Source organism: Corella eumyota, chromosome 2 (genome assembly GCF_963082875.1).
Source record: "Corella eumyota chromosome 2, kaCorEumy4.1, whole genome shotgun sequence".
Taxonomy (NCBI): domain Eukaryota; kingdom Metazoa; phylum Chordata; class Ascidiacea; order Phlebobranchia; family Corellidae; genus Corella; species Corella eumyota.
The window spans coordinates 21465515-21491737 of record NC_137491.1 but is presented as its reverse complement, the minus strand read 5'-3'; the positions used below and the strand labels follow the sequence as shown (position 1 = coordinate 21491737).

The window sequence follows — 26223 nt, the reverse complement described above, 5'->3', positions numbered from 1 at the left end:
AAAAACTAAAAACATTTAAAAAATTAAAAACATTAGTTTAAAAAACATTTAAAAAATTAAAAACATTTAAAAAATTGAAAACATTTAAAAAATTGAAAACATTTTAAAAATTGAAAACATTTAAAAAAGTAAAAACATTTAAAAAATTAAAAACATTTTAAAAATTGAAAACATTTTAAAAATTGAAAACATTTTAGAAATTGAAAACATTTCAAAAATTGAAAACATTTTGAAAATTAAAAACATTTTAAAAATTGAAAACTTTCAAAAATTGAAAACATTTCAAAAATTGAAAACAGTTCAAAAATTAAAAACATTTAAATTTTTGAAAACATTTCAAAAATTGAAAACATTTTTCCGGCGCCAACCAGACCTTACGCGGTCCCAAGACAGAGTACCGGAACTCTAAAGATATTAAAAGTCGACCACGAGGCGCTACCTGTGTCGCTGAATGCAAGTTACCAATAGTTTTGGACGGTTTTTCTATATTTATTTAGTGTAAAATAGGAATATGGGCATACATAATTAAATGAATTAGTCAGTGTCAGTTTGACATAGTGACAGCGGTAGCCTGTGGTAACGTACATGGCGTAGCGGTTTAGTGACCTTTTGGCTAGTGGCTTGCAGAACTAACTCTGCTAAATTTTAGCGAATTAATCCGCTTTATATTTACCTAAAAATACAATAACTTTAATATATAAATATTTAAATTGCAGTAGGGTATAACTGTATTCGTTGTGGCAAAGGAGTTCTGAGTACTGTGGGCTACTGCCTGACTGTTAATAAATGTTTTTTTTATTAATTTTGGCATTATTTAGAATCTTGATGTTGTTTGATTTGTTATTAATAAAGTCAAGCACGAAGAAATTATTGTTCTCCTGGTCCTAACTTGATGGCATATTGACGGATATGACAAACTTAAGCCTTACGGCTTTGCATTGCATGGATGCATTGATGGCTGGAGTCGTAAAATATTATGGTTGAAGGTACTAAGATCCAATAATAATCCTGTAATTATCGGCAATCTCTATTTCAACAAGGTAGTTGAATTGGGTGGTTATCCACATAAAGTCAGGTCTGATTGTGGAACAGAAAATGACCTTGTTGCTACCATGCAATGTTATTTTTGTAATGATGAAAATGGGCACATATACAGTACATCTCCGCATAACCAAAGAATTGAGGCCTGGTGGTCTATTCTGCGAAGAACAAGTACCACCTGGTGGATGAATTTTTGTAAGGATTTAATTGCACAACAAGACTTTATACCAAAATGCAAGAGGAATGTTTGTGGTTTTGTTTTTCAACCTTGCTACAGTATGAAATTGATGATGTTGTTCAAAGGTGGAACTCACACTATATTCAAAAATCTGGCTATGAAACTGTAGCTGGACGTCTGGATGAGTTATATTATCTGCCACATTTGCATGATGGGGAAAATAAATTGGCAATGATGTTAAACAGTCAATACGAACATGTTACCCAAAATTTACCATAAAGTTGTGATGACAATTCAATTTATCAAAGATACTTTGCTGATGTTTTGGAATCGGCTAATGGGATTTCCTTACCCAAGGATTGGGACAGTGCTTTAAATTTGTACAAAAACTTGCTTAAGGTTGCATGTTGATAAAATTTAACCTCTTATTACTTTTTGAAATGTATATACTTTGATTGTACAATAAATAATCCAAGACTGTGTTATAATTTTGTTTATTAAAGTATATATAATAATTTGATTTATCACAAATGGTAAAACAACAAAGATTTATTAATAAGAGGAAAAATTACACAGTTTAGAACCTTAAAACTTTTATATGTAAAAATAACATAAAATACAATCCATATACCATAGGCTGCTATTTACAACTTCTAATAAAATACAGTAGGTACATGGTACAATTTTTTCAAAAGATTACTTAAATAATAAAAAAACTGACACAAATTATGTTTAACATTGTTTAGTTAAAGTTAAAAATAATATCATTATAAAAAAATGAAATATTAAGTGTTTCAAAAACAAGTGAACCTCATCAAACCACAAATTTTACTTAACTCACACACAAGGTTGCATTTTTAAAAGACTTACTCTCATTGTCATAAAAGTTTTTTTTCAATCAAATGACTACAGTTTACGTTGATTAGGAATGGTTTCAGTATTGTGTGAACATTAAGGTTCCATATTAACAGCTGTTTCTTGAATCCTATTATCAGTAACTTCTGTGGTAAAACAAATATACAACACAATTCTTCCATTAAGGGTAAATGGAATATGCCTTTTCCTGGTATAAAGATTACCTCAGAGCCTTGAGCAATTAGGACAATATTTAAAACTTTCTTGCATGTATTCTTCACAATGTTAGCAATTAATTCTTATAACAATTTTTATTTTTTAAACTTATTAACCTTGTACAAAAAACACTCAGTATACATAGGTAAAATGTCTAGTCACAAGTATATATGTATGCCATGTGTGTACTGCAAAACCATGTTCTGCAATCTGGTTTGAAGGTGCCTGTTTTACTAGCAACTATTCTGATTGCTACTTGACTTTATTAATAAAAAATCAAACAACATCAAAATTCTAAATAATGCCAAAATTAAAAAAAAAATGTATTAACAGTCAGGGTAGCCCAGTAGCCCACAGTACAGAAGTCGGAATTCTATTGCCACAACGAATACAGTTATACCCAACTGCAATTTAAATATTTATATATTAAAGTTATTGTATTTTTAGGTTAATATAAAGCTGATTAATTCGCTAAAATTTAGCAAAGGGTTAGTTCTGCGGACCACCAGCCAAAAGGTCACTAAACCGGTACGCCATGTACTTTACCACAGGCTACCGCTGTCACTATGTCAAACTGACACTGACTAATTCATTTAATTATGTATGCCCATATTCCTATTTAACACTAAATAAATATAAAAAAAACATCCAAAACTATTGGTAACTTGCATTCAGCGGCACAGGTAGCGCCTCGTGGTCGACTTTAAATATTTTTAGAGTTCCGGTACTCTGTCTTGGGACCGCGTAAAGTCTGGTTGGCGCCGGAAAAATGTTTTCGATTTTTGAAGTGTTTTCAAAAATTTAAATGTTTTCAATTTTTGAAATGTTTTCAAAAATTTAAATGTTTTCAATTTTCAAAATGTTTTCAATTTTTAAAATGTTTTTAATTTTCAAAATGTTTTTAATTTTTAAAATGTTTTTAATTTTTAAAATGTTTTCAATTTTTAAAATGTTTTCAATTTTTAAAATGTTTTCAATTTTTAAAATGTTTTCAATTTTTAAAATGTTTTCAATTTTTTAAATGTTTTTAATTTTTTAAATGTTTTTTAAACTAATGTTTTTAATTTTTTAAATGTTTTTAGTTTTTAAAATGTTTTTACTTTTTTAAATGTTTTGCCCTTGTGGGCCACCGTATTAATACGACAATTCCAACAACCTTAATCAAATATGTGAGAGCCTCGTGTCACAAATAGGACAGGACGCCCAGCATAGGGGCGCTCTACACAACCTACATTCAGTCCGATCCTGGCATCTTGAACAAACTTTAATATGGTCACAAGCGTATGGGGTCTGAAGTGGGGCAGGGTTGTGGTGGGGACAGAACGAGCATTGATCCCGAGGTGTTTTGTAGGTGAAATAGGGCGACGGAAGGTCCGGACGAGACCGAATCCCGGGAACTATTTCGTAAGAATTCTGAGGTTGAATTTGATCTTTACATTCTTTAAACGAACCTAGAAAAATATTTTATTTGTTAGACAACAATCTTTTGTTCTTCCAAACTTTATGATCCAAAAAAATTGAACCTCACAGCGTGTTGTAGTGGTTAAAACACTCGGCTACACTATATGAGATTCTGGGTTCGATCCCCACTTCTTTTATGCTGTAGCGCCCTTTAGTAAGGCAATATAAACAGTATAATTTTCTGCCAAGCCAACACTAAATCAGCAGATTAATTATCGAACAATTATAATCTATAATATCCTAAACTGACAAAGTTAACTTGAGACTTGGTCAGGGTAACAAATGATACTCTATGTTTAGTTCGTAAAGTCGACCTTTCCACATCGAGAATAAATAAAAAAAATCACATTACCCAGAAGTTGAACTTGAGTAACCCCTAATCCCATACAAACAGCTAGTTGCCTTGGTAACGCGTCATAAACTTGAAGAACGACAAAACCTTTTTCATGGTTGACCGAACACTTTATTCGTCCCTAAATTCAAATATTTAACTTAGTAACAACTTATGTTTATCAGATACTATGCAGTAAAGTTGTCTTTACAAAATGTTTAAAGTTCGGGTAATCTAAAGTAAGGGCTTAAACATAAAACTCACTTCCTAGGGTCCTGAATTTAATTTCCACTACTTTTATGCTGTAGTGCCCTCTAGTAAGACACTATAAACGGTATAAACTCCTGCTGAGCCAGCACTTGATCAGCAACATTATTGCCGGGCAATATAATTCTATTATATCCCAACTGGAAAAGGCAACTCGAGACTGGGTTGGGGTAACAAATGTTACTTTCTGCTTAGGTCGTGAAGTCGACCTTCCCACATCGAAGATAAAGAAGCATAAATATGTATCTAATCACAACTTAATAGTCGTATCATAATTTTATGAAAAGCGTTTCTACACACAAATCCCTTAAAAATTAAATTAAAATACCAACGAATCAAAGGTGATCGTCAACTCATCGCCAGCTTTGATATTTTGAATTTCGTTGGAAAATACCCAACCGCTAGATGATGCTGTGGAGTCTCCATTAGGACGGCTTCTGAGTCGATTTTTAGGGATTTCTGGCTCGTTTTTGTCAGTTTTTGAACTTATTGCAAAATAAAAAAGATCCTTTCGTCGATCCGTGGCTAAGATTTTTAACTAAAAATACAATTTTGTTTTTAAATAGTAAAAAAAATCTATAAATAGAAGTGCAAACATTTGTTCACATAGTCAAAAACACAGAAATTAGAAGATCACAAGTTTAAATTATTACTCTTTTATGTTCGATGTAGAAAGGGCAACTTCGCGACTTAAACATAGAATAACATCAGTTACTTCGACCCAGTCTCGAGTTGCCTGTGGCAGTTTGGGATGTTATATAAGTTATAATTGCCCAAAAATTATGCTGCTAATTAAGTGCTGATGTTGGCTGAGGGGAAGTTCTTATAACATCTGGCTTAAAGTCACTAGAACACAAGAGCAGTGGGGATTGAACACATAACCATTATGTAGTAAAGCCAGGTGTTCTAACCACTACAAAAAGCTAAGGGGCGACATAAAAGTTAAACACAAAATTAATTTCTATAAATAACCCACCATAACTTTATCTCCAACCAGTAGAGGTTGTTCCATCACCGCCATGCCACCGTTTAAAGAGTGGCACAAGTCACCATAATGCGCCACACTTAAGTAACCATACTTGTCGCTACTAAATGTCACGTGACCGCCTCTCAGTTCTCCATTGAAGGAAACTGGAAACCATTTAGTATATGACGTCATAATCGGCCTGCACGTAGTGTAATAATAATAGTTAATTGTCAAACAAAGTTGTGCTCTGTGACGTAAAATGTTAATTTAAGGCAATCTATGTGACGTCACCTTATAAATATTTAATAAAACTTCACTTTAAGAACAATTATGACATCACAATTCAAAAGATAATACAAAATATTTGACCTTCTTCCTCGTTCCAAGGTCATGTGATCTTTGTTAGTTTTGTTTCGTATCACTCTGGGGGGATACCCTGGTAGCAAACCTCTCAGTTCAGGGGATTTTTCCCACTTGTATTTTCGGCGTTCGTGCTTAGTTTTACGGGCTAAGAAATTAAAGTTTTGGTTGTAGTGGTAAGAACATTTGCTACACCACCATGAGGTCGTGGGTTTAATCCCCACTGCTCTTATGTTGTAGCGCCCTTAAGTAATGCGCTATAAACGGTATAAACTCCTGCTGAGCCAGCACTTAATCAGCAGCATAATTATCGGGCAATTAAAATCCATAAAAACTGGATCAGGGTAACAAATGTTACTCTATGTTAAGGTTGTTAAGTTGACCTTCCCACGTCGCGGATAAATATATATACAAAAAAAAGATAATTTAAAACTATATTGTTTTTTTGACGAATTAAATTATATATATCTTTACTTATATACCTTTAAAATAAATGGCAGTTACTAAAGGTCAGTTGTTGTAATGATTTAATATTAATCTAAATGAACAAAAAACTGCTCGTCGACCTTATGACGTAACTAACATGACGTCACCTGTTCCGCTAGAGATGGTTGAGGCTGTTTGTGGACGATAGAGACTAACTTTCGATGCTTTGTCACTCTGCGATCTTAGACTCGAATCAGCCGTGAACGGGCGCTGTAGTCTCCGAGCAGACTTTTTAGGAATGTTTTCTTTCTAATTTTAGAATAAAAGTTTTTTAATTTCATTAATTTAATTAAAAAATAATTTCTGCTTTTACCTCTAAATCGTCACAGTCACGTGCGTTGTCACGTGAGTAAAACGATAATGACGTAGAAGGGGGAACAAAACTTTGTTTCCACTTCGGGTAAGCCCCTTCTATGCTGGTTGCCTCCTTGACCACGTGCTCGGTCACGTGATCAAATGTTGGACTATGATGAACAATTAATTAACAAAATTTATAACGTCATAAGTTATCAATGACGTCATAAAATAAACTTTTATCAAAGTTTAAAAAAATAATTTTTGTGTTGTTTAATTATTACGTCATATATGTTTTAAAGTTATAGGTATTATAACGTCACTTACTTTAATCCTTCGTTGTAATCTTGATCAGCTTTTGTCGACGGAACAACTTTGTATCTAGAATAACAAAACAATTATTATGACGTCATTATAAAACGTTATAATTAAGCAAATGACGTCACAACCTTTCTTGATTCAAATTCGCGGCGTTTTCAGCCAGTCCCTTGATCGCCATCAAGTGTTCGACCCTTAAACCTTGAAAATAATCTTTCTTTATTTTCTGCTTCGGTTTTCTTGCAACATCTGAACACAATTTATTAAACTTAGAGAGAATAACAAACTTTAGAAAAAGTAAACCCAGTGACGTCATTACGTTATGACGTAACAAAATCAACAAGAAAAACTCGTGAACTGTAACTTATTTTAGTTCAACCTGGTTTGGGTCTTCCCCGTGACGTCAGATGTCGATTCTTCTCCTTTAATGACGTCATGATACGTTGTTTGGTGTTGATGACGTCAGCCACGGTTGCCAGGTTACCGCGAGACAACGACCGCTGATGTTTCTGATCCAACGTGGTTGCCATGACAACGCTCCGCGGGATCGTCACCCAACCGCTGACGACACTCGATCGATGTCTGACGTCATTCGGCGCTTTCGGGCGCCACGTGCCAGGGTTGCCATCACTAAATTTAACAATTCGTTGAAAACACTTTTTTACCATATCGAGTGGTTAAAGTTAATCTTACCCTGTGGTGCTTGTTAAAGTCGATTGGTCGTCGAAGAATGCTGGAGTTTGGGGGCGAACAAATTTGGCAACCCTGCAACTCATAATTGTTTGGAAACACTGCTAGCTCTTAAAAATAGAAAAATAACTTTTCGTACAAATTAAGAATTTAAAACTAAAATTCCTCGCGTATTATAAACTTCTAAACCTAAACTAGCTAAAATATTGAAGAAATATCTACTTTAAAACGAACATTTACTTTAATTAATTGATGAAACAAATCTTTAATTACTTAAAGTTAATTATTCACCAAATTAAATAAATTTAAAGTTTTTTATTTCAGATATTAACACGATTAAAAGGTTTAAATATTAAACCTACCAACTCTCTGCCATTTAAACTAATTCAAACAGTTTCAAATTTCAATGAAAATAAATTACATCAAAGCTGGGCAGGAGTCATAACAACAAAGAACAATAGAAATCATATATCATATTTCAATCTGGAAACACTGGGTTGTGATATGGAAACACTGGAATGGAATGTGAAAATAAAACAACTAAACAATAATAAATTTAATAAAAAAACACTTAAAAATATAAAACACATCTAAAAAAATTAAATAATTATTAATTTTATTAAAAATAATTATTAAAAAAAAGTAATAAAAAGGCAAATAAAATAGTTGTGCAAAAGTTTAAAATTAAAAAAAACATAAATTACAAAAATAATTAAAAGCAAGGCAAAATATTTTCTGTGACATCACAATCAGTGAACAATAGCATTTTATCCTCAACTTCAAGGTCAGAAAAACAACCTTGAAAATTATCTTGAAAAATTTCAAAACTCCGACTATCTACTGACATCGAGCGACCAAAACCACCAAGATGTAGAAACGAAACTTGGTTTAACTCATTAAATGGAACCTTAAAAAATAAAATTGTGTAAAAATGTAGCAAAAAAACCTCATATTTTTAAAATAAAATAAAATTTAATTTTTTTACATTATTTTCGGTGTAAAAATTTATCCTCGATGTGGGAAAGTCGAATGCGCAATCTAAACATAGAGTAACATCAGTTACTCTGACCCAGTCTCGAGTTGACTTTGTCAGTTTGGGATATTATAGAATATAATTGCCCGATAATTATGCTGCTGATTAAGTGCTGACTTAGCAGGAGTTCGTACCGTTTATAACGCCTTACTTAAGGGCACTACAGCATAAAAGCAACAGGGATTAAACCCACGACCTCATGTGTGGTGTAGCAAGTGTTCTTACCACTACACCACGCCCCCGGTTAAACATTAATTCTGATTGGTTGATTGTTGCACCTTGATCAAGATTTCAAGATTAATCTTTTCATCGATCAAAATATTTGTTTGTTTTTTATTTCTATAGATTTGAACATGGTGCCATTCATCATTGTTGAATGTTTGTGATGTCATCATTACTTGTTTGTCATTAAAACCATATCCTAATTGCACTGAAACCTAAAATATAAAACTAATTAATATTAAGTATTTATGCACTAGCTAAAATATTTAATTTCAACCATTACTATGCAATAAGTAAGTAAGTTATTGTTAAAGTTACTAGAATATGTCGACAATGCACCTAAAAGTTTAAACTTAAAGAAATATTGAACATTAAAGAAAAAACGTTTTTAAAACAACCCAGCTCAATGGTGTGCAACGAGGGTCAACTATTGATTGCCCTACATATCAGTAGATATTTTTACCCATATCACCTTAAAGTGATAGGTTTTTAGATTTTATTGAGTGTTCTGTTGTAACATGTTTAAGCTATCTATAAACGCTTAAGGGTAAAAAAATGTGGCACTGGTGCGACTTGAACCCGAAACCTTTTGGTTTGTAGTCCAATAACATGACCAATATACTACTGGACCAATTATCAGTAAATAGATGTTGCTAATAGCAATGCATATTGTCCACTATGGGCTTTAAAAACAGCCTTTTTCTTATTTTAACGTTCTTAAATCTTTTTTATATTCCACAATAAAATCCCACCTTCATTTTTCCATTCTCCAATCCCATTCCAAAATGATCGTTATCAGGGAAGGGAAAATCCCCTAACCAGAAAATCAATCCATTTTTTGTTCTTGTTTTAAATTTAAAATTTAATTTCGTTTCTTTGGTTGAATTGAACTTGATTGGAAACCTAGAACAATAATTTAATAATTTCTTATAAAATTAAGAACACTCCCTACACTAAATGAGGTCCTGGGTTCAATCCCCACTGATCTCATACTGTAGTGCCCTTGAGTAAGGCGCTATAAACGGTACGACCTCCTGCTGGACAAGCACTTAATCAGCAGTATAATTACCGGGCAATTATAATCAATAATATCCCAAACTGCAACAGGCCATTTGGGACTGGGTTGGGGTAACGGTTGTTACTCTATGGTTTGTGGGATCAACCTTTACATGTCGGGGTTAAAGATTTAAAAAAAAAATTAAATAATTTTACTTAAAATTAAAAATTAACCTTGCATAAGATCTCTTTCCAAACCCAACCTTTTCATTGTTACCCAACAATGACCCTTCTATGATATCACAATACCTCCCCGACCAACCCCAACTACATTCACATGCCACATGAGGTAGTAGAGAGCAAGTTGAATTATTCTTGCAACTTTCACAATCCCGATATTTTGAGCAACGAGGTTCCAACCACTCGGGGGAGCAAGAACAATCAACTGTGATGTCATAAATAAATAATCCGTTAAAATCAAAATTTTTTGGAGTAACAAAAAGTTAAATTTAAATTAAAAATAATTGAGAATAAATTAATTAGTTCTTGGTAATTAACAAAAAATGTTTACATTTATATCTTTTTTCGTAACAAGTCCCGTTATTTTTACAAGTTTGAAATCCACAAAAGTTCCCGCCACAATCTCTCACATTAGATGATGTCATAATATTTGATGATGTCAGAGTGATGTCATCACTTTGGTAGTAATCAAGATTGATAAACACATCGTTTATAATCAGTTCTCTAATACAACCTTAAAAAACACCCAAAAAAGTTAAGTTTAGTCCATAAGACTATCAACCAGTTACTAATACTTGATTAATAATTACTAGTAAATAGCCCCCCTATGGTCAGAATGTTATTTGTCATAACATGGTTGCAACTTTTAACTAATATTTGCCAGTGATAATTTACCTGCACACCACAAATGGCAGTTTTAATTATTTTGTAGGTCTATAATAGGATATACAAATATATATCGTTAAGTAAGCTTCATTATATATCAGGGTACGAATTAACGTTTAAAAAACGATTCGCTAAAAATGAGGTCGCATTTTTAGAGTAATTATTAGGTTCAAGTCATAATCTTCGTTTTTTTGTAACACTTGATGCGTTGCGTGGCATTTTTAAAACGTAACTTATTGTTAAACAATCGTTAAGAATATTTTGCACAAAAAACGATACATTTTTGATTACTTTAAAGCTGTGTTATGCATTTAAAAAATTGCGCAATAACTAAACGAACCCGAGAGTGATGTTTACGCATTGCCAAACATGGAAAGTTATTGTTATTAAATGCCCTATAGTAACCTACATTTACGCAAGATTATGTTGATGTAATTAAATAGTTCGAAACCGGTTTAAAATAGATCGAAAAATACACAAATACACACAAAAGTTTTAATATTCCCTGAACCTTTTTTGGTTGATTCGCTATTTCTAATATATTTGTAAAAAACGATTCGCTAATTTTAAAAAACGATTCGCTTTTAGCAAATAGCGACCCGTTATTTCGTTCCCTGTATATAGATGTTTTTCATTCGATGAACAAACACCTGAACCCATTTTAGAAATATATCCAATTTGACTGCCAAAAATTGTGAACAATAATATAAATTTTTTAGCACATTTAAAATTCTATAGCAGCTTTGTTTTATTAGTTACGTAAGTTGTCCAAATGTTCACATTTTTTCACATTGGCTAAGCCAAACAAGACCTTATGGTTATTATACAAAGCTACTGTCTGGTTAAAAGAACTAAATTAGTTTTATTTTCAGTATAATTTAAAAATCTTTTTCTATTACCAGTAAATCCAATATTATTAATGCTTGGATCAGTTGTGAAGGGAAATCCCCCAATATAGAAGTAAGGTGAAACATCCAATGCAGTTAAAATTGTGGTTATGTTGATGGAAAGTGGTTCTAAAAAATAAATGATTTAAATTTTGATTTTTACAACTTTTAAAACCATTTTTTAAAATTCAAGATGAATTAGAATTTACCTGATTTAAATAACCTGGATTCCAGTGTTTCCATTTCCAGTGTTTCCACATTAAAATGAATTTTATTTTCCCATCGCTTGACGGCCACCTAAAATTTAACAAAAATTAAAAAATATTTCTATTTTAATTTATTAATTAACGTTTTAACAACTTACCAGATACCAAGTATTTGGTTTAATTTTAAGAGGATGTTGTAAGACTTTAGATGAGTTAAAACCAAAACTCAAACTCAACTTAAGTTTCCAATCTGCCAGTGATAAACTCAAGAAATCACAATTATCTCTAAAAATAAAATATTGGTTTCTGATTTTTTCTAACAAGTTAATTTAAAGTTAAAACAAATAACACCAAATCAACAATTGCCAAAAAGTAGCTAATTAAAACGAAGTTTTGGTGAAATTTGATCGTCTGCGTGGAGTAGTATTTAAAACACTGGCCCCAACTACATAAGGTCCTGGGTTCGATCTCCACTGCTCTCATGTTAGCACTCTTGAGTAAGGCAATATAAATGGTAGGAACTTCCGCTGAGCCTTAGACCAATCAGCAGCATAAATTATTGGGCAATTATAATCTATAATACCCCAAACTGCCACAGGCAACTTGAGACTGGGTTAGGGTAACTGATGTTACTCTATGTTTAGGTTGTGAAGTCAATCTTTATACATCGAGGATAAATAAATAAAAACATTTAAAAAAGTTTTCAAATTTATTGGATTTCAAAAACACGATTAACCATTACAGTTTTGAATGCCTATTGTTTTTAAACAATCAAATCAAAACTTACATTTGTTCTGAATCAACATAAAATAAAGTTCCATCTTTTCTCTCAGTTTTAAATTGAATTTTAATGTCAGATTTTCGTCTCAAACTTACAGTTGAATTGATTTTCATCCAGGATTTTAAATCTCCATTAAATAATGGATCAGTGATTGTAATTCTCTAAAATATTAATATTTGAAGTTAAGTATATATACTTTTCTTTATATTTTCATATATTTATTTATTTCAAATGTTGAAAAGTTAAATTCATGACCTTAACAGAGTAGAATTTATTACCCTGACCCAGTCTCGAGTTGTCTTTAGCAGTTTGGGATATTATTGTTTATAATTGCCCGATAATCAAGCTACTGAATAAGTGCTGGCTCAGCAGGAGTTTATGCCGTTAATAATGCCTTACTTAAGGGCACAACAGCATAAGAGCAGTAGGGATCGAGCCCAGGACCTCATGTAGTAAAGTCAAGTGTTCAAACAACTTCACCATGCTGCCGATTAATTTGAAGACTTAAAACTCTTATACCAAAAATATTTTAAAGATTTAAACTAATTTACCTTGTCACAAGAGTCACCACCCCACCCTAACGGGCACAAGCAAAGAGTCCTACTCCCCACTATTTCACATGTGCCAGTGCCACATGCCACCGAGTCACACTTGTTGGCATAAGTGTCACAAAACCTTCCTCTAAATGAGCCACTACACAAACATTCAAAAGTGCTGTTGTTTAGCTGTAAACATGGGAAGTTATTTTCACAAGGGTTCATGTGTGAGCAAATATCTTGAAAACCCGTCACTCCCTGACCTGTAAACTGGTCTGCAAAAATGTAAAAGTATTTCAACCAAAAGAATTTAACTCAATAGCATGGTAAAAAAGCATAGAAAAAAGCATAACATTTTTACAATTCCATTTTAAACAGTTGGATTTTTTATAAGATTTTTGATAAAATAAAAGTTCAATATATTAGCAAAATCTTCTACTTACACTCAGTAATAAGATCAATCCATTTCTCCTTTTGATTGACAGCTCCAAATTGATTGACAGGTCCAAGTTGATTGACAGGTCCAAGTTGATTGACAGGTTTTAATTGATTGACAGGTCCAAGTTGATTGACAGCTTCAAGATGATTGACAGGTTGGTGACACGTTTTAACTTGATCAACTTTAAAAGAAAGTTCAAGAATAACCCCTACAAATGATCTCATAGTAGGGAAACCACCAATATAGATGGAATATTGATTAGGCAAGTTTAACTCAGTCATGTGACCTGGGGATTTACCTAATACAGGAATCTAAAACAATTTTTTTAAATTTAATTACTTTTTATTATTATTTAAATGATCTGTAAAAATTTACCTTTAAGACTATTATTAAAATTTCTAGTACAGCCTTTAATAGTTAAACATAATTCATTCTATTTTAAGCTTTAAGATATTCCTAAATAAGTTTAGGTTGATGCATCCACCACCAAAACACAATTCTTACCTCGTTGTTTAAAGTTAAAGACCCAAATTTTCCACTTCTTGATACAACAACTTTGTTAACTTTTTTTGGTTGAACTTCACTGCTTTCAATAAATAAAGGTCCTTGGCCTAAGTCAAATCTATACAAAACAAAGTAATTTAATGTTTAAATATTTATATTATACATAAAATGCCACTCTAATTTTTTAGTTTATATATCTTTACCCTTGATGTGGTAAGGTCGAATGCATGATCTAAACATGGAGTAACTTTTGTTACCCTGTCTCAGGGGCGCCTTAAGCAGTTTGGGATATTATAGATCATATTTGCCTGATAATTATGTTACTGATTAGGTTTTGGCTCAGCATAAGTTTATATCATTAATACCACCTTACTCAAGGGCGCTACAACATAAGAGCAGTAGAGATCGAACACATGGCCTCATGTAGTAAGGTTAAGCGGTCTGAACACTATACCATGCTGTCAGTTAAGTTTTAATTAGTTGAAGTTAGAACACAAAATTTTAATTTATTCAACTCACTCTAAAAAAACTTTTTGATCTTTAATCCCAAGGAAAAAATAATCAGAATCTCCTGAAATATTTCCAGCAAAAAATAAAACGCAATCAGAAATATTTTGGTAAACATAAAACCTCAATCTGTAAAAATAAAAATAAATTTTGTTGTAATTATTAAAAAAAAAAAATCAAATAGTTGTGACATCTTAAAATTAAACACTTTTAATAAACAAGTTCATAGCCCACCCTACAGGCTGAATTTGAATTGTTGTAATATGGTCGCAACTCTCAACTAATATTTGTGCTGGATATTTACCCATGCACCACATACAGAAGTTTTATTTAATTTGTAGACCTTCAAATAGTACTTAAACATATTTATATATTGTCCAATAAGCTCCATTATATATATATTGTTATTACAAACTTGAAGATTTAACACAAAATTTTACAAAATTGTTTTTATAGCAATTTAAAACAACTAAACTTACTTAAAATCAAATTGATTTTTGATTGAAAACCGAGGTTTGAAATGAACAAAAGTTGGAATATTTAAATATTTAAACTTTAAAGTTTTAGTTTCTATTATGGAGTTGTCTTTTATTTCACATTTGTTTCCTTCCCAACCAATGTTACACAAACAAATATGTTTGCCTAAAATATTTAAATAAATAAAACTTAACACAAAAATTATATTTGCGAGGTTAATTCATTTACTTCCATAGTAATAAAAGTTAAAATATATTTTAATATCGGCAATGTGGTATGGTGGTTAGAACACGGCTTTACTACATGAGGTCCTGGGTTTGATCCCCACTGCTCTCATGCTGTAGCGTCCTTAAGTAAGGCGCTATAAACGGCATGAACTCCTGCTGAGCCAACACTTAATCAGCAGCATAATTATCGGGCAATTATAATTTAAAATTTACCAAACTGTTAAAGACAACTCGTGACTCGGTTGAGGTAACGAATTTTAAACGTGAAAAAAAAGTTTACGAAAAACTTGAAACAAATAAAAATACCAACCTCGATGCAGAATACAAGATCCAAAGTTGTGGCAAAGTTGATTCAAACAATTTGTCCTTGTTAAGTTGGTTTGTGTCATGTTTGCTTCGGTTGTTAAGTTAATTGAGTTAAGTGAAAGAAGTGTTTTATTTATGTTCTTGTTATTTGGTTGTGTTTTGTTAGTTTTTGTTGTATTAGTTGTATCTTGGGATGGTGCTTTGGTTAAAATTGTTGCAAGTTGTGTCCTATTTGAAGCCTTGTTAATTATATTTAATTTGTCTCGATATGATTCAGTAAAAGTTGTTAAGTTTAAAATCATAGAATTGTTAGGTATCTGAGTTGAACCACTTGAGATTTGATTAGTTTGAGAGTTTTTGTAAAATAAATAGTTTGAATTTTGTGTAATTCCTATGTTTGTAAGTTGTTGTTTCTTATTGGTGACTACTTCATCTAAATTCTTATCTTTACTTGTTTTAATTAAACTTGTTTTAATCTCTTTATTGTTATTTATGTTTGATATAACATTGTTAAAATTTTTATAAGTTAAGTTTTGATCCAGATATTGGGTTTTATTTTTTTGTAAAACTTTATCTAAATCTAATGTGTTAAAAGTTCGATTTTCTATTAACTTAGATACAATTTGATTTGAGTTTAATGTTTTATTATTTTTAGGCTTCTTTAAGTGTTGTAAGGTTCCATTTAAATTTGTTGAAGTGTCTTTTAAATTAGGTTGACTTAAAACCAAAGCATTAAAAAAATCAGTTGAAATATTTGGCTCAAAATTATTCGGTTTCACAAAATTTAAAGGTTTTAAACTTGGTTCTAGTTTGAAGGTTTTACTTGTTTGGAGATTGTTGTTTTCAGGATTTCTTTCAGTACTGTTTGTGATGTTTAAATTGTAAATTAAGTCACTGTTCGAAGTGTTGTTCATGTTGGTTGAATTTATATTAGAAATGTTATGAATTATATTTTTATTCACAGTAATGTTATCAGGGTTATTTGTGCCATTAGCTGTTTTATAGCCATCAATAATTTTGTTGGTAATATTTTGAAGTGTTATGTTGGTAGAATCCAAAGTATTCTGTAAATTGACATTTTCAACAAGGCTTGCATTTATTAAAACAATATTTAAGTGATTTAAACTTAAATTACTTGTTTTAATAAATGTTGTGTTCACTAATTTGTTGTAAACCAAGCTCAAGTTAGTTGGTACACTATTATTTGTACTATTTTCTAATACTATATTACCCTTAATGCTCAAGTCAGTGTTGTTTGCATTAGTTTCTTTACTGTTAGTGTAGTTAAAACTGCTTGGATTTGCGTTTTTATGTATTTTAATTTGCATGTCAACATTAGTTGTATTAAAATTAGTTTGATTACGAGTCCCTTTTATTTTATCATGCACTAATGTATTGTTTTCATTGTAAGGAATATGTTTTACTTTTTTACTACTATGTGTATAGTTATTAAATATTGTTTGATTATCCACATTTGGTTTAGTTATATTCGTTGGTAGAACATTTGTTATTGGTCTAACAAATATACTAGTTTTAGCAGGCACAGTTATATTATTAAATGAAGTGCTTGTTTTATTATTATTTAAAGTAAAGTCAATTAAATTAATATTTGTTGTAATATTACCTAAAACACTATTCTTAATTGTTAAGTTGTTTGTTTTATTAATGTTTAAAACATTTTCTTCAGTTTTAACATTATTCAAGGCTACTGTGGTATTTAAATTGACTAATGTTATGTTTTTTGTTATGTTATTTATATTAATGTTAGTGGTACTAGTAATTTTGTTTTGAATTGTATTATTATTTACTTTTGTAGTTGTTAAATTCATATTTTTTAGGTCACTATTGTGTTTTGTTGATGTTTTAGGAACTTTAAAGCTGTTTGTGGTAGGAGTTGTTTCATTTAATTTAATTTCACATAAAAAACCCTAAAATATTAAATTTTTGTTTAGCTTAATTTTAAATATTGATTAACATTTAACAAATATAAATTTAAAAAAAAATATAAGTTTTAAAAATATAAGATCTATAGATAAATTACAAATTTAATAATCATTGTTTAGGTAAATTGTTCCTTGTGAACTTACAGTAAACCCAACGTTACAAACACAAATAAATTCATCCAAATCTTTGTTTAAACAAACACCATTATTCTCACATGGGTTGGGGAGGCATTTATTTAGTTTATCCTCACAGAATTCACCCGTCCAAAGCGGACCACATAAACATTTGAATCCATTAATCTAAAAATAAATTGTTAGATAACAAAAACCTAATTATCTGTATTTTAAAATCAGAGAAGAATTTATATTAAAACAATTATTAAAATATCATAAAAATTATTTTTTATTTTATATTTATTTATCCTTAATGTGGGAAGGTCGAATGCGCAACCTAAACATAGAGTAACATTTGTTACTCCGACACAGTCTCGAGTTGCCTGTGGCAGTCTGGAATATTATAGATTATAATTGCCCGATAATTAAACGACCTCATGTGTGGTGTAGCAAGCGTTCCTATGTATTGAAGCCAAGTGTTCTGACCACTGCACCACAGGTGAATTCAATAACTTTAAAATCAAAATCAAATGAATAAAAATTTATTTTTAAAACAACTAAAATTTATTTTAAACTCACAAGATCCAAACAAGTGGCATTGTTCTTGCACAATGAGGGGTGACAATCGTTGACATTGACCTCACAATGAACCCCCCCAAACCCAGGTTTACATTTGCATAAATACCCCCCCAGACCCTCCCAACATTGACCTTGGTTGAGACATGGATTAGAAGAACATTCATCAATCTCAAGGTCACAAAATTCACCTTCAAAAAATAACAATGTCATTAAAAAAGATTTTATTTATCTATTTAGTGAAATGCTAGGCATTAACTCCTTATAAGAACCTGCAGCAAGGTGTAGTGGTAAGAAAACTTGGCTTTACTTTATGAGGTCGTGGGTTCAATTCTCACTACCCTCATGCTGTAGCATCCTTAAGTAAGGCGCTATAAACGGTATAAACTCCTGCTGAGCCAGCACCTAATCAGCAGCATAATTACCAGGCAATCATAATCTATAATATCCCAAACTGTCAAAGTCAACTCGGTACTGGGTAAGGGTAACAAATTTTGCTCTATGTTTAGGTCGTGAAGTCGACCTTTCTACATCAAGGATAAAAAAACATAAAAAATAGAGGTCCTTGGTTTGATTCTCATGGCTAATATTTTTACCTACAAAAATTTTTTTAACCTTTTTAAATTTTAACAAACCTGTGAAACCCGTTGAACAAACACAAACAGGCAACCCATTGTCATCAACAATGCAAGTTCCTTTGTTCAAACAATGAGAATTAAAACAAGGGTCAACTATGACATCACAGAACAACCCAGTATAGTTAGGTTCACATAAACAAGTAAAGTTGTTGATTAAATCGAGGCAAGTTCCATTATTTAAACAAACGATATTTTCACATTCGTTCATGTTTGTGCTGCAATTTTTGTCCTCGAATCCTATGAATATAAAATGTTCAAAAAACAATTAAAAGATCTTGTTTTTTTTTTACAAATGAACACAAAAATTTAAAAATAAAATCAAGTAGTTAACCAGGCAATACAAGACTAAAAAAATTGACATTTTATTTTATTTAAATTTTCACAAAATATTTAAACAAAACTAACCAGATTTGCACAAACAATCGTAATCGTTAAACCGTGACACGCAAGTTCCATTGTTCTCACAAGGTTGAAGGTCGTGGCACAAATTGACTTCAAGGTCACAATAGTCTCCCTCCCAGCCTTGGTCACATGACTCACAGTAGTCTCCAGCCCAGCCTTTATTGCACCGACATTTGTATTTGTTGTTAGAGAGATTAACACAAGTTGAGTTGTTGGAACATTTGTTGTCTGAAAAAAGTAAAAAATTCATCCAAACTTTTATTCTAACTTGTTTGTTAAAATTTAAGGTAATTGAAGGTTTGTAAATTTAACTTATCAGTGTATCGTTGACTAGTGGTTAGAACACTTGGTCGTTACCACATGTGGTTCTGAGCTCGATCCCCACTGCTCTCATGCTGTAGTGCCCTTGAGTAAGGTGCTTCTGCTGAGCCAGCACTTATTCAGCAGCTTAATTATCGGGAAATTATAAACTATAATATCCCAAACTGCCAAAGGCAACTCGAGACTGGGTCGAAGTATTTGATGTTACTCTATGTTTATGTTATGCATTCGACTTTCCCACATCAAGGATAAAGATATATACAATAAAATTTAGAATAAATACAAACACAAGCTCACCAACACAAGTATCTTGAAACTCAACATTTTCAGTGCAAGTTGCTCCTCCAAACCCAGGAGGGCAGAAGCAAGTAAAACCATTAATTCTGTCCAAGCATAATCCATTAACGCAAGGGTTTGAGCTAAAAACAAAACAGTTTTAGTTTAGGCACATTTTCCATTGTTAGTGAAGTTAAAACAACCTATAAATATTAAGCTGAAGTTCAGGGTCCTTAGTTTAATTCCAGGTACTTCACATAAAGTTAGAGGATAAAACCATTAATCAGAATTGTTTCAGAATTTAACTAGTCAACATACTATCTAACACAAAAATGACCAAGGTGAATAATATAAAATTTTCATGTTAGCAATAATGTTGTAGTGTCTTAAAGTGGTTATATTTATAAGCCAGAAGGTTTTGGGCTAAAGCCACACTAATGCCACATTATTCACCCTTGAGCCCTGCGTTTACAGATAACTTAAACACACCAAAAGGTTTCGGGTTCGAGCTGCACCAATGCCACACTATTCGCCCTTGAGCCTGGTGTTTACAGATAGCTTAAACACACCAAAAGGTTTCGGGTTCAAGCTGCACCAATGCCACACTATTCGCCCTTGAGCCTGGTGTTTACAGATAGCTTAAACACACCAAAAGGTTTCGGGTTCAAGCTGCACCAATGCCACACTATTCGCCCTTGAGCCTGGTGTTTACAGATAGCTTAAACACACCAAAAGGTTTCGGGTTCAAGCTGCACCAATGCCACACTATTTGCTCTTGAGCCTGACGTTTACAGATAGCTTAAACACACCAAAAGGTTTCAGGTTCGAGCTGCACTAATGCCACACTATTCACCCTTGAGCCTGGTGTTTACAGATAGCTTAAACACACCAAAAGGTTTCAGGTTCGAGCTGCACTAATGCCTCATTATTCGTCCTTAAGCCTGGTGTTTACAGATAGCTTAAACACACCACAACAATACACCCTTTAACAATAAATATAAAAACTTATCGCTCTAAAGTTATATGGGTTCTAGACAAAACATAATTAGACTACTGCTCTCCTAAATTCTCTTTTCTGGATTCCTAGGCGAAAGAATTATTACCTATTTCGAGAAAATTCTTTTCTATGGTAAACGTTAGTTGTTTTGTCTAAAACTGGACAACATACGTGACCCTTATATGGAAAACATGTCTGTAATTACCTGCATTCATTAACATTAACCAAACATCTCTTCCCTTCAAATCCTGGTTTGCATTCACAATAAAAGCCCATTGTTTCATTTTCATTCTTCAAATAATCAACCATTGTTGGCTTTGTTGTTGAATAATTACTCAGAGCTTGTTGAAATGTTTGATTAATTTCATAATCATCTGAAATTAAGTTTTGAAAAATATCAGTCGAAAAATTATTTAAGTTTTTCAGTGTAGTGGTCTTTGTCGCAGCATTTGTTGATGTTGAATTGATTGTTGATTTTGTTGTAGCATTTGTTGAAGGCAACATGTTGAAACACTTTGCTTCGTTGAAGCAAGGACTTGGGTCGTCACATGGAAGTTTTTCACATCGATCCCCCTGTAAATTGTTTTTAAATAAAACTTTATGTAATAGAACTTAGCAGACGATATATGTATGTCCAATTTATAAGCCTATAAAATAAATAAAACTGCCATTTGTGGTGTGCAAGTAGATTATCGCAGGCAAATATTAGTTAAGAGTTGTGACTGTATTATAACAATTTAAAGTAACTGTTGGGCGCTATTAACTAATTTTAATGGCAATAAAAAACATTAAAGTTTACAAGAAAATGTACAATAATTTTATTGTTTTAAATATCTAAACTCACAATATTGGTATCCAAAGTAAAGTTTTATATAAAAGCAAACAAAAATTAATTCTAATTTTTTTAATACGAAAATATTTATAAAACATTATTTTAAATTACCTTATATGGGAAAGGACAGTTGCATTCAAATCGACCAATCAGGTCGATGCAAGTACCTCCACGCAAGCACTGATTGGTGGAACATTCATTCAAGTCCCGCCCACAATCTGGACCAGTAAAACCAGTGATGCATAAACATTTGTAACCAGCAACCAAATCTAAACAACTAGAAAAAAATTTAGTAAATTAATTAATTAATAAATTTTTGTTCAAAGCATATTTTAAATAAAAATAACATTTTTTTTATTTTTATTTATCCTCAATGTGGGAAGGTCGAATGCACAACCCAAACATAAAGTAACATCAGTTACTCCGACCCAGTCTCAAGTTGTCTGTGGTAGTTTGGAATATTATAGATTATAATTGCCCGATAATTAAGCTGCTGATTAAGTGCTGACTCAGCAGGAGTTCATACTGTTTATAGCGCCTTACTTAAGGGCACTACAGCATGGAAGAAGTGGGGATCGAACCAAGGACCTCATGTCGTAAACCCAAGTGTTCTGACTACTACACCACGCTGCCCTTTATATGTGTACAATAACAAATCAAACAACGACGAACACTAGTCACCTTCCCCCGTTTAGACAAGTGTTATTCTCACAATCATTGATGTTTATCTCACAGAGGTCTCCTTTAAACCCAGCAACACATTCACATCTTAACAATTTAAAACTTAAGAGGTTTTAATATTATAGATAACCAAAGAATAAAATTTTTTGTGTAAAATTTTAAAATAAATTGCCGTTAAAAAAATTAACTTTAAAAAAAAAATTAACGGTGGTATATAACACACCAGCTATATGTTCTTAGTTAAAGTCATATATTAGCGATATTTTTTTACTTAAAAATTGATAAAGTTGGTGATTTTAATTACAACTTTAAAAAAAAAAATAAAATTAATTTTAAAAAAAGAAAAGGAAAGCCCTGTTTGTGATGACATAGAAAGTACCAGCTTGTATACATTCACTACACTACTTGGTACTTTCTATGTCACACAAAAAATATGGTAACCTGTTTTTTTATGTTAATTATTTTTCAGTCATTTTGAAAATTAAATTATAAGTACCGCAGACATTTTTTAAAGGTCCTAAAGCCATTTTATGATTTATTGTCAACCATCCTAACGTGCTATATACATCACTTACAAAAATGCAAAACCCTGTAATATAACACTTTAAAAACTATCAAAACATAAAAAATTTGTTATGTAAAATTTCTAAAAATATACCTAGTTTTGCCCAAAAGTTACCTAATTTTTAATTTTTTTGGGCTTACCTAAAACCTTGTTCCAAGTCCACACAAATTCCACCGTTAAGACAAACACTTTCTAAACATTCATTCGTTAAATTTAAAACTTCTATCTTGACTTTCTGGCCATCAAGACATAATAGTGGATTGGAATCTAAAAAAATTATGTGTATGCTGGAATTATTATTTTTTTATTATATTTTTATACTCGATATAGAAACATAAAGTAACATCAGTTACTCCGACCCAGTCTCGATTTGCTCCCCGGCCGCATCGAACTAATTGGAGATGCAAGTAAGATTTTTTTTGTGTATATCTTTATTTTCGATGTGGGAAAGTCGAATGCGCGACTTAAACATAGAGTAACATCAGTTACTCCGACCCAGTCTCGAGTTGTCTGTGGCAGTTTGGGATATTATAGATTATAATTGCCCAATAATTAAGCTGCTGATTAAGTGCTGGCTCAGCAGGAGTTCATACCGTTTATAGCGCCTTACTTAAGGGGGCTACAGCATGAAATCAGTGGGGATTAAACCCACAACTTTATGGTGTTGTAGCAAGTGTTTTTACCACTACACTACGCTGCCGGTGATAAATTAATAATTTTAATATTTTATTTTCATTAAAATGAAAAGAAATTTAACTTCAAACTATGTACCCATTAAAAAAAGTTCAACCAGTATGGAATGAAATTCAAGTTTTAATCTTTCATATTTATTTACCTTTGTCAGTGTTTCCAATAAAGTTGTCACCAATTTTCAAAAAATCTTTGACTTTATTTGAGGATAAATTCAGTTTTAAAGCGTTGCCAAATTCACAATTTTTAAATTCCAATTCTCCATCAAAAAAAACTGGAAACACTTTATTTTCTGCATCAAAAACATAACTTGAAATTAACAACAAAATTAATAAAAGGTTTTATGTGAAGAATTAGATGGTTTTTATTTGTTTTTTTAAAGTAATTAAGTCATTGTTCAAAAAAAAATGTGGATAACCTCGAGTTTGAAAAGAGACCAAATCATCCAAAGTGACCACTAGGGGACAGAGTTGTAAAGTTAAATCTAAAACATAAAACAAAATTTTTCATTAAGTCTTGTAGTGTGTTATATTGGTTATGGATAAATTATAAGCCAAAGGATTAGGGTTCGAGTCGCAGCAATGCCACACTATTCAGCAGTGAGCCCTGCATTTACAGATAGCTCAAACACATCACAACAGTTTAGAAAAACTAACCCCTTTAGAAAAACTAAACAGTTTCGGATTTTAGACCGCTTCAATGCCAAATTATTGCCCTTAAGCTTGGTATTAACATAAAGCTTAAACAAGTTATAATAGCACACCCTTACTCAATAAAAGATCAAAATCTATCACCTTAAGGTAATACAGAAAAAAAATAAATAAAAATTCAAATACAAATAATGTAATTTCAATAAATGTTAATGTGTCTTAAAATGGCTTTGTAGCTCTGCTATTGCAAAAATCAAATGCAGGACAACTAAAAAAATGTGACAGAAAATAAAGAAAAATAAATTTGCCAAAAGTTTTTATCAAGCCATCAAATTTCAAACCGTTAAATAAATATTTGAACAAAATTTAAAAGTTTTACCTTCATCACCAGAAACACCTTCATCCAGTTCAAGGTCGTTACCATAGCAACTATTATAAGATCGACACTTGGTGTCAGCAAAATCGACCTTGAAAGTTAAAGGTTGTTGATTTAAACGAGGATAAAGTGAAATATTGGAACAAACTTGAGATTTAATAGTCGTAGTTAAAGTCAAAAAAATCACAAAATTTAAATATAAATTTTTCAGCATTATAGCAGAGGTTTAAATATGATCTAAACTTAGTTGAAATTAGAAAAACTGCACCCTAGTATTTATAAAAAAAGGTAAACAAATGTTAAATTAATGATTAAATCAAAAGCTCTATTGGCATCATCCCCAAGTTTAAAAAATGCAGAAAGGGCGAAATTTTTATAACCTTAAGGTCCGTTCACACGGCGTAAGCAACGTAACGTAGTGTTAGATTTTGCAACCATTTAAAATAAACAAAGTCGTTCACACCTACAAAAGTTTGCGAAAGTTACGTTCATTTTGTATAATTTTGTAGCCGAAGCAAAATTTACGCAAGATTTCGTAAGCGGTAAACTTTTATTTGATAATATGTATTTGTTAATCCCTAGAACTCGTAATGTTACAGAACAAAACGCAGCGCAACGTTACCTTGTCGTGTAAACAGGCCATTACCCTAATCTTCCCTTGTATATTCCGCCCTTTCCGCATTCATTTTAGTACTACTCATTTAAGCAGGCGGACAACGCTAATAGAGATCCAAAATTGCAAGTTAATTAAAATTTGTTTGTAAACATTTTTAAAAACTATTAAATATATATACTTTGGCATTGTTTAAATTTAAACTCTAAGACCTGTTAAACGTTAAACCTTTAAACTTAAATATTGCTGCTAATATTTAATTTAACTTTATAAAATTTTTTTTGTTTTATAACAACCTTTTGTATATACCTGAATACCTTTTCAATCTGATCTTGTGTTTAAAGTTGTTCACTTTTATGATTTTCGCTTTAAATTCGATTTTTTCCAACATGTCAAGTATCCAATCAAACAACTTGAAACCACTTCACAGTTGTGGAGAAGCTTTTATGTTTTAGAATTCTAACTACACAGAGAATGCATATCTAAAAATAAATAAATAAATTTAACCTTTTTTTAATTTAATTTTTGTTTTTTTAAATATGTCAAACACACAAAAAATTTTTTGTAATTTTATAACCCTTTTATTACACGAATAGAAAAACAAGAATCAGCAAAAATTCTTCACAAAATGGGGTTGCTTTATGAGGAGAAAAGTCCTTACAAATTGAGCTTGATAAGAAGTTGTGCACTTTTAAATTCAGCTATAGTGAGAAATCCTTTAAATGTTAAAACAATTAAGAAAGATCTTAATAATCTTTGCTTATGTTTGCTTAAAATGTTTTGCTTATACATTTATTTGTTTACAAATTATCGTTTAACTAAAAATTAAAATTTTGCAAAATTTAAAAAATTTACCAAACAATTTTCATTTTCGTTTTGGGATTGATTTTCCATTATTCTTGTTTTTATTTACAACAGTTTTAACATCTAAACTACAAACAAATTGTTGTTTATAAGTCACATGGTTATATTAAAACAAATCAACTGTAAGAAAAAAAAACAAGGAAAAGGAGGAAAGGGTTTTGTCATGTGCGGAAAAAACTTAAAAAAAGCGTATT

General features: G+C 31.3%; 3 protein-coding genes and 1 pseudogene across 3 annotated transcripts; 1 reads left to right on the top strand and 3 right to left on the bottom strand.

Moving 5' to 3' along the window:
- The first annotated feature begins 529 nt into the window (after positions 1-529).
- Positions 530-1498, top strand: LOC145742687 (uncharacterized; annotated as a pseudogene).
- A 1195-nt stretch (positions 1499-2693) lies between these two features.
- Positions 2694-8015, bottom strand: LOC145743665 (uncharacterized). Its single transcript, XM_082561692.1, has 12 exons — positions 7827-8015; positions 7468-7574; positions 7154-7404; positions 6906-7023; positions 6784-6837; positions 6476-6626; positions 6270-6411; positions 5686-5824; positions 5326-5515; positions 4678-4887; positions 4104-4224; positions 2694-3741 (listed from the first exon to the last, which is right to left on the bottom strand). Exons 2-12 carry the CDS (start codon positions 7548-7550, stop codon positions 3452-3454), a joined length of 1749 nt encoding a protein of 582 aa, XP_082417818.1. The 5' UTR covers positions 7551-7574; positions 7827-8015; the 3' UTR covers positions 2694-3451.
- Positions 8016-8113: 98 nt separating this feature from the next.
- LOC145743663 (protein eyes shut-like) lies at positions 8114-18214 on the bottom strand. The gene is made up of 17 exons (XM_082561690.1): positions 18128-18214; positions 17579-17734; positions 15496-17419; positions 14961-15123; positions 14494-14610; positions 13975-14092; positions 13475-13781; positions 13047-13306; positions 12502-12656; positions 11873-11999; positions 11718-11805; positions 11521-11637; positions 10287-10469; positions 9950-10160; positions 9472-9622; positions 8776-8934; positions 8114-8371 (listed from the first exon to the last, which is right to left on the bottom strand). The coding sequence occupies exons 3-17, from the start codon at positions 17318-17320 to the stop codon at positions 8177-8179; spliced, it is 4176 nt and encodes a 1391-aa protein (XP_082417816.1). The 5' UTR covers positions 17321-17419; positions 17579-17734; positions 18128-18214; the 3' UTR covers positions 8114-8176.
- LOC145742686 (uncharacterized) lies at positions 17537-26119 on the bottom strand. The gene is made up of 15 exons (XM_082560463.1): positions 26021-26119; positions 25754-25881; positions 25475-25647; positions 24556-24643; positions 23945-24010; positions 23672-23818; positions 22977-23103; positions 22272-22358; positions 21702-21867; positions 20964-21331; positions 19783-19904; positions 19168-19392; positions 18760-18999; positions 18128-18315; positions 17537-17734 (listed from the first exon to the last, which is right to left on the bottom strand). The coding sequence occupies exons 10-15, from the start codon at positions 21260-21262 to the stop codon at positions 17537-17539; spliced, it is 1272 nt and encodes a 423-aa protein (XP_082416589.1). The 5' UTR covers positions 21263-21331; positions 21702-21867; positions 22272-22358; positions 22977-23103; positions 23672-23818; positions 23945-24010; positions 24556-24643; positions 25475-25647; positions 25754-25881; positions 26021-26119.
- Positions 26120-26223: the final 104 nt, after the last annotated feature.

Excerpts from the sequence above, each read along its gene's own strand:
- LOC145743665 (XM_082561692.1), bottom strand. The coding sequence starts at position 7,550 with ATGAGTTGCAGGGTTGCCAAATTTGTTCGCCCCCAAACTCCAGCATTC. Across the intron at positions 6,412-6,475 it reads GTGACTGTGACGATTTAGAG|AAAGAAAACATTCCTAAAAA; the intron begins GTAAAAGCAGAA and ends TTCTAAAATTAG. Across the intron at positions 5,516-5,685 it reads ACCTTGGAACGAGGAAGAAG|GCCGATTATGACGTCATATA; the intron begins GTCAAATATTTT and ends CACTACGTGCAG.
- LOC145743663 (XM_082561690.1), bottom strand. The coding sequence starts at position 17,320 with ATGAATTTAACAACTACAAAAGTAAATAATAATACAATTCAAAACAAA. Across the intron at positions 11,806-11,872 it reads AACCAAATACTTGGTATCTG|GTGGCCGTCAAGCGATGGGA; the intron begins GTAAGTTGTTAA and ends GTTAAATTTTAG. Across the intron at positions 8,935-9,471 it reads TGGAGAATGGAAAAATGAAG|GTTTCAGTGCAATTAGGATA; the intron begins GTGGGATTTTAT and ends TTTATATTTTAG.
- LOC145742686 (XM_082560463.1), bottom strand. The coding sequence starts at position 21,262 with ATGTTGCCTTCAACAAATGCTACAACAAAATCAACAATCAATTCAACA. Across the intron at positions 19,000-19,167 it reads CGATTGTTTGTGCAAATCTG|GATTCGAGGACAAAAATTGC; the intron begins GTTAGTTTTGTT and ends TTATATTCATAG. Across the intron at positions 17,735-18,127 it reads ATGCCACTTGTTTGGATCTT|ATTAATGGATTCAAATGTTT; the intron begins GTGAGTTTAAAA and ends ATTTATTTTTAG.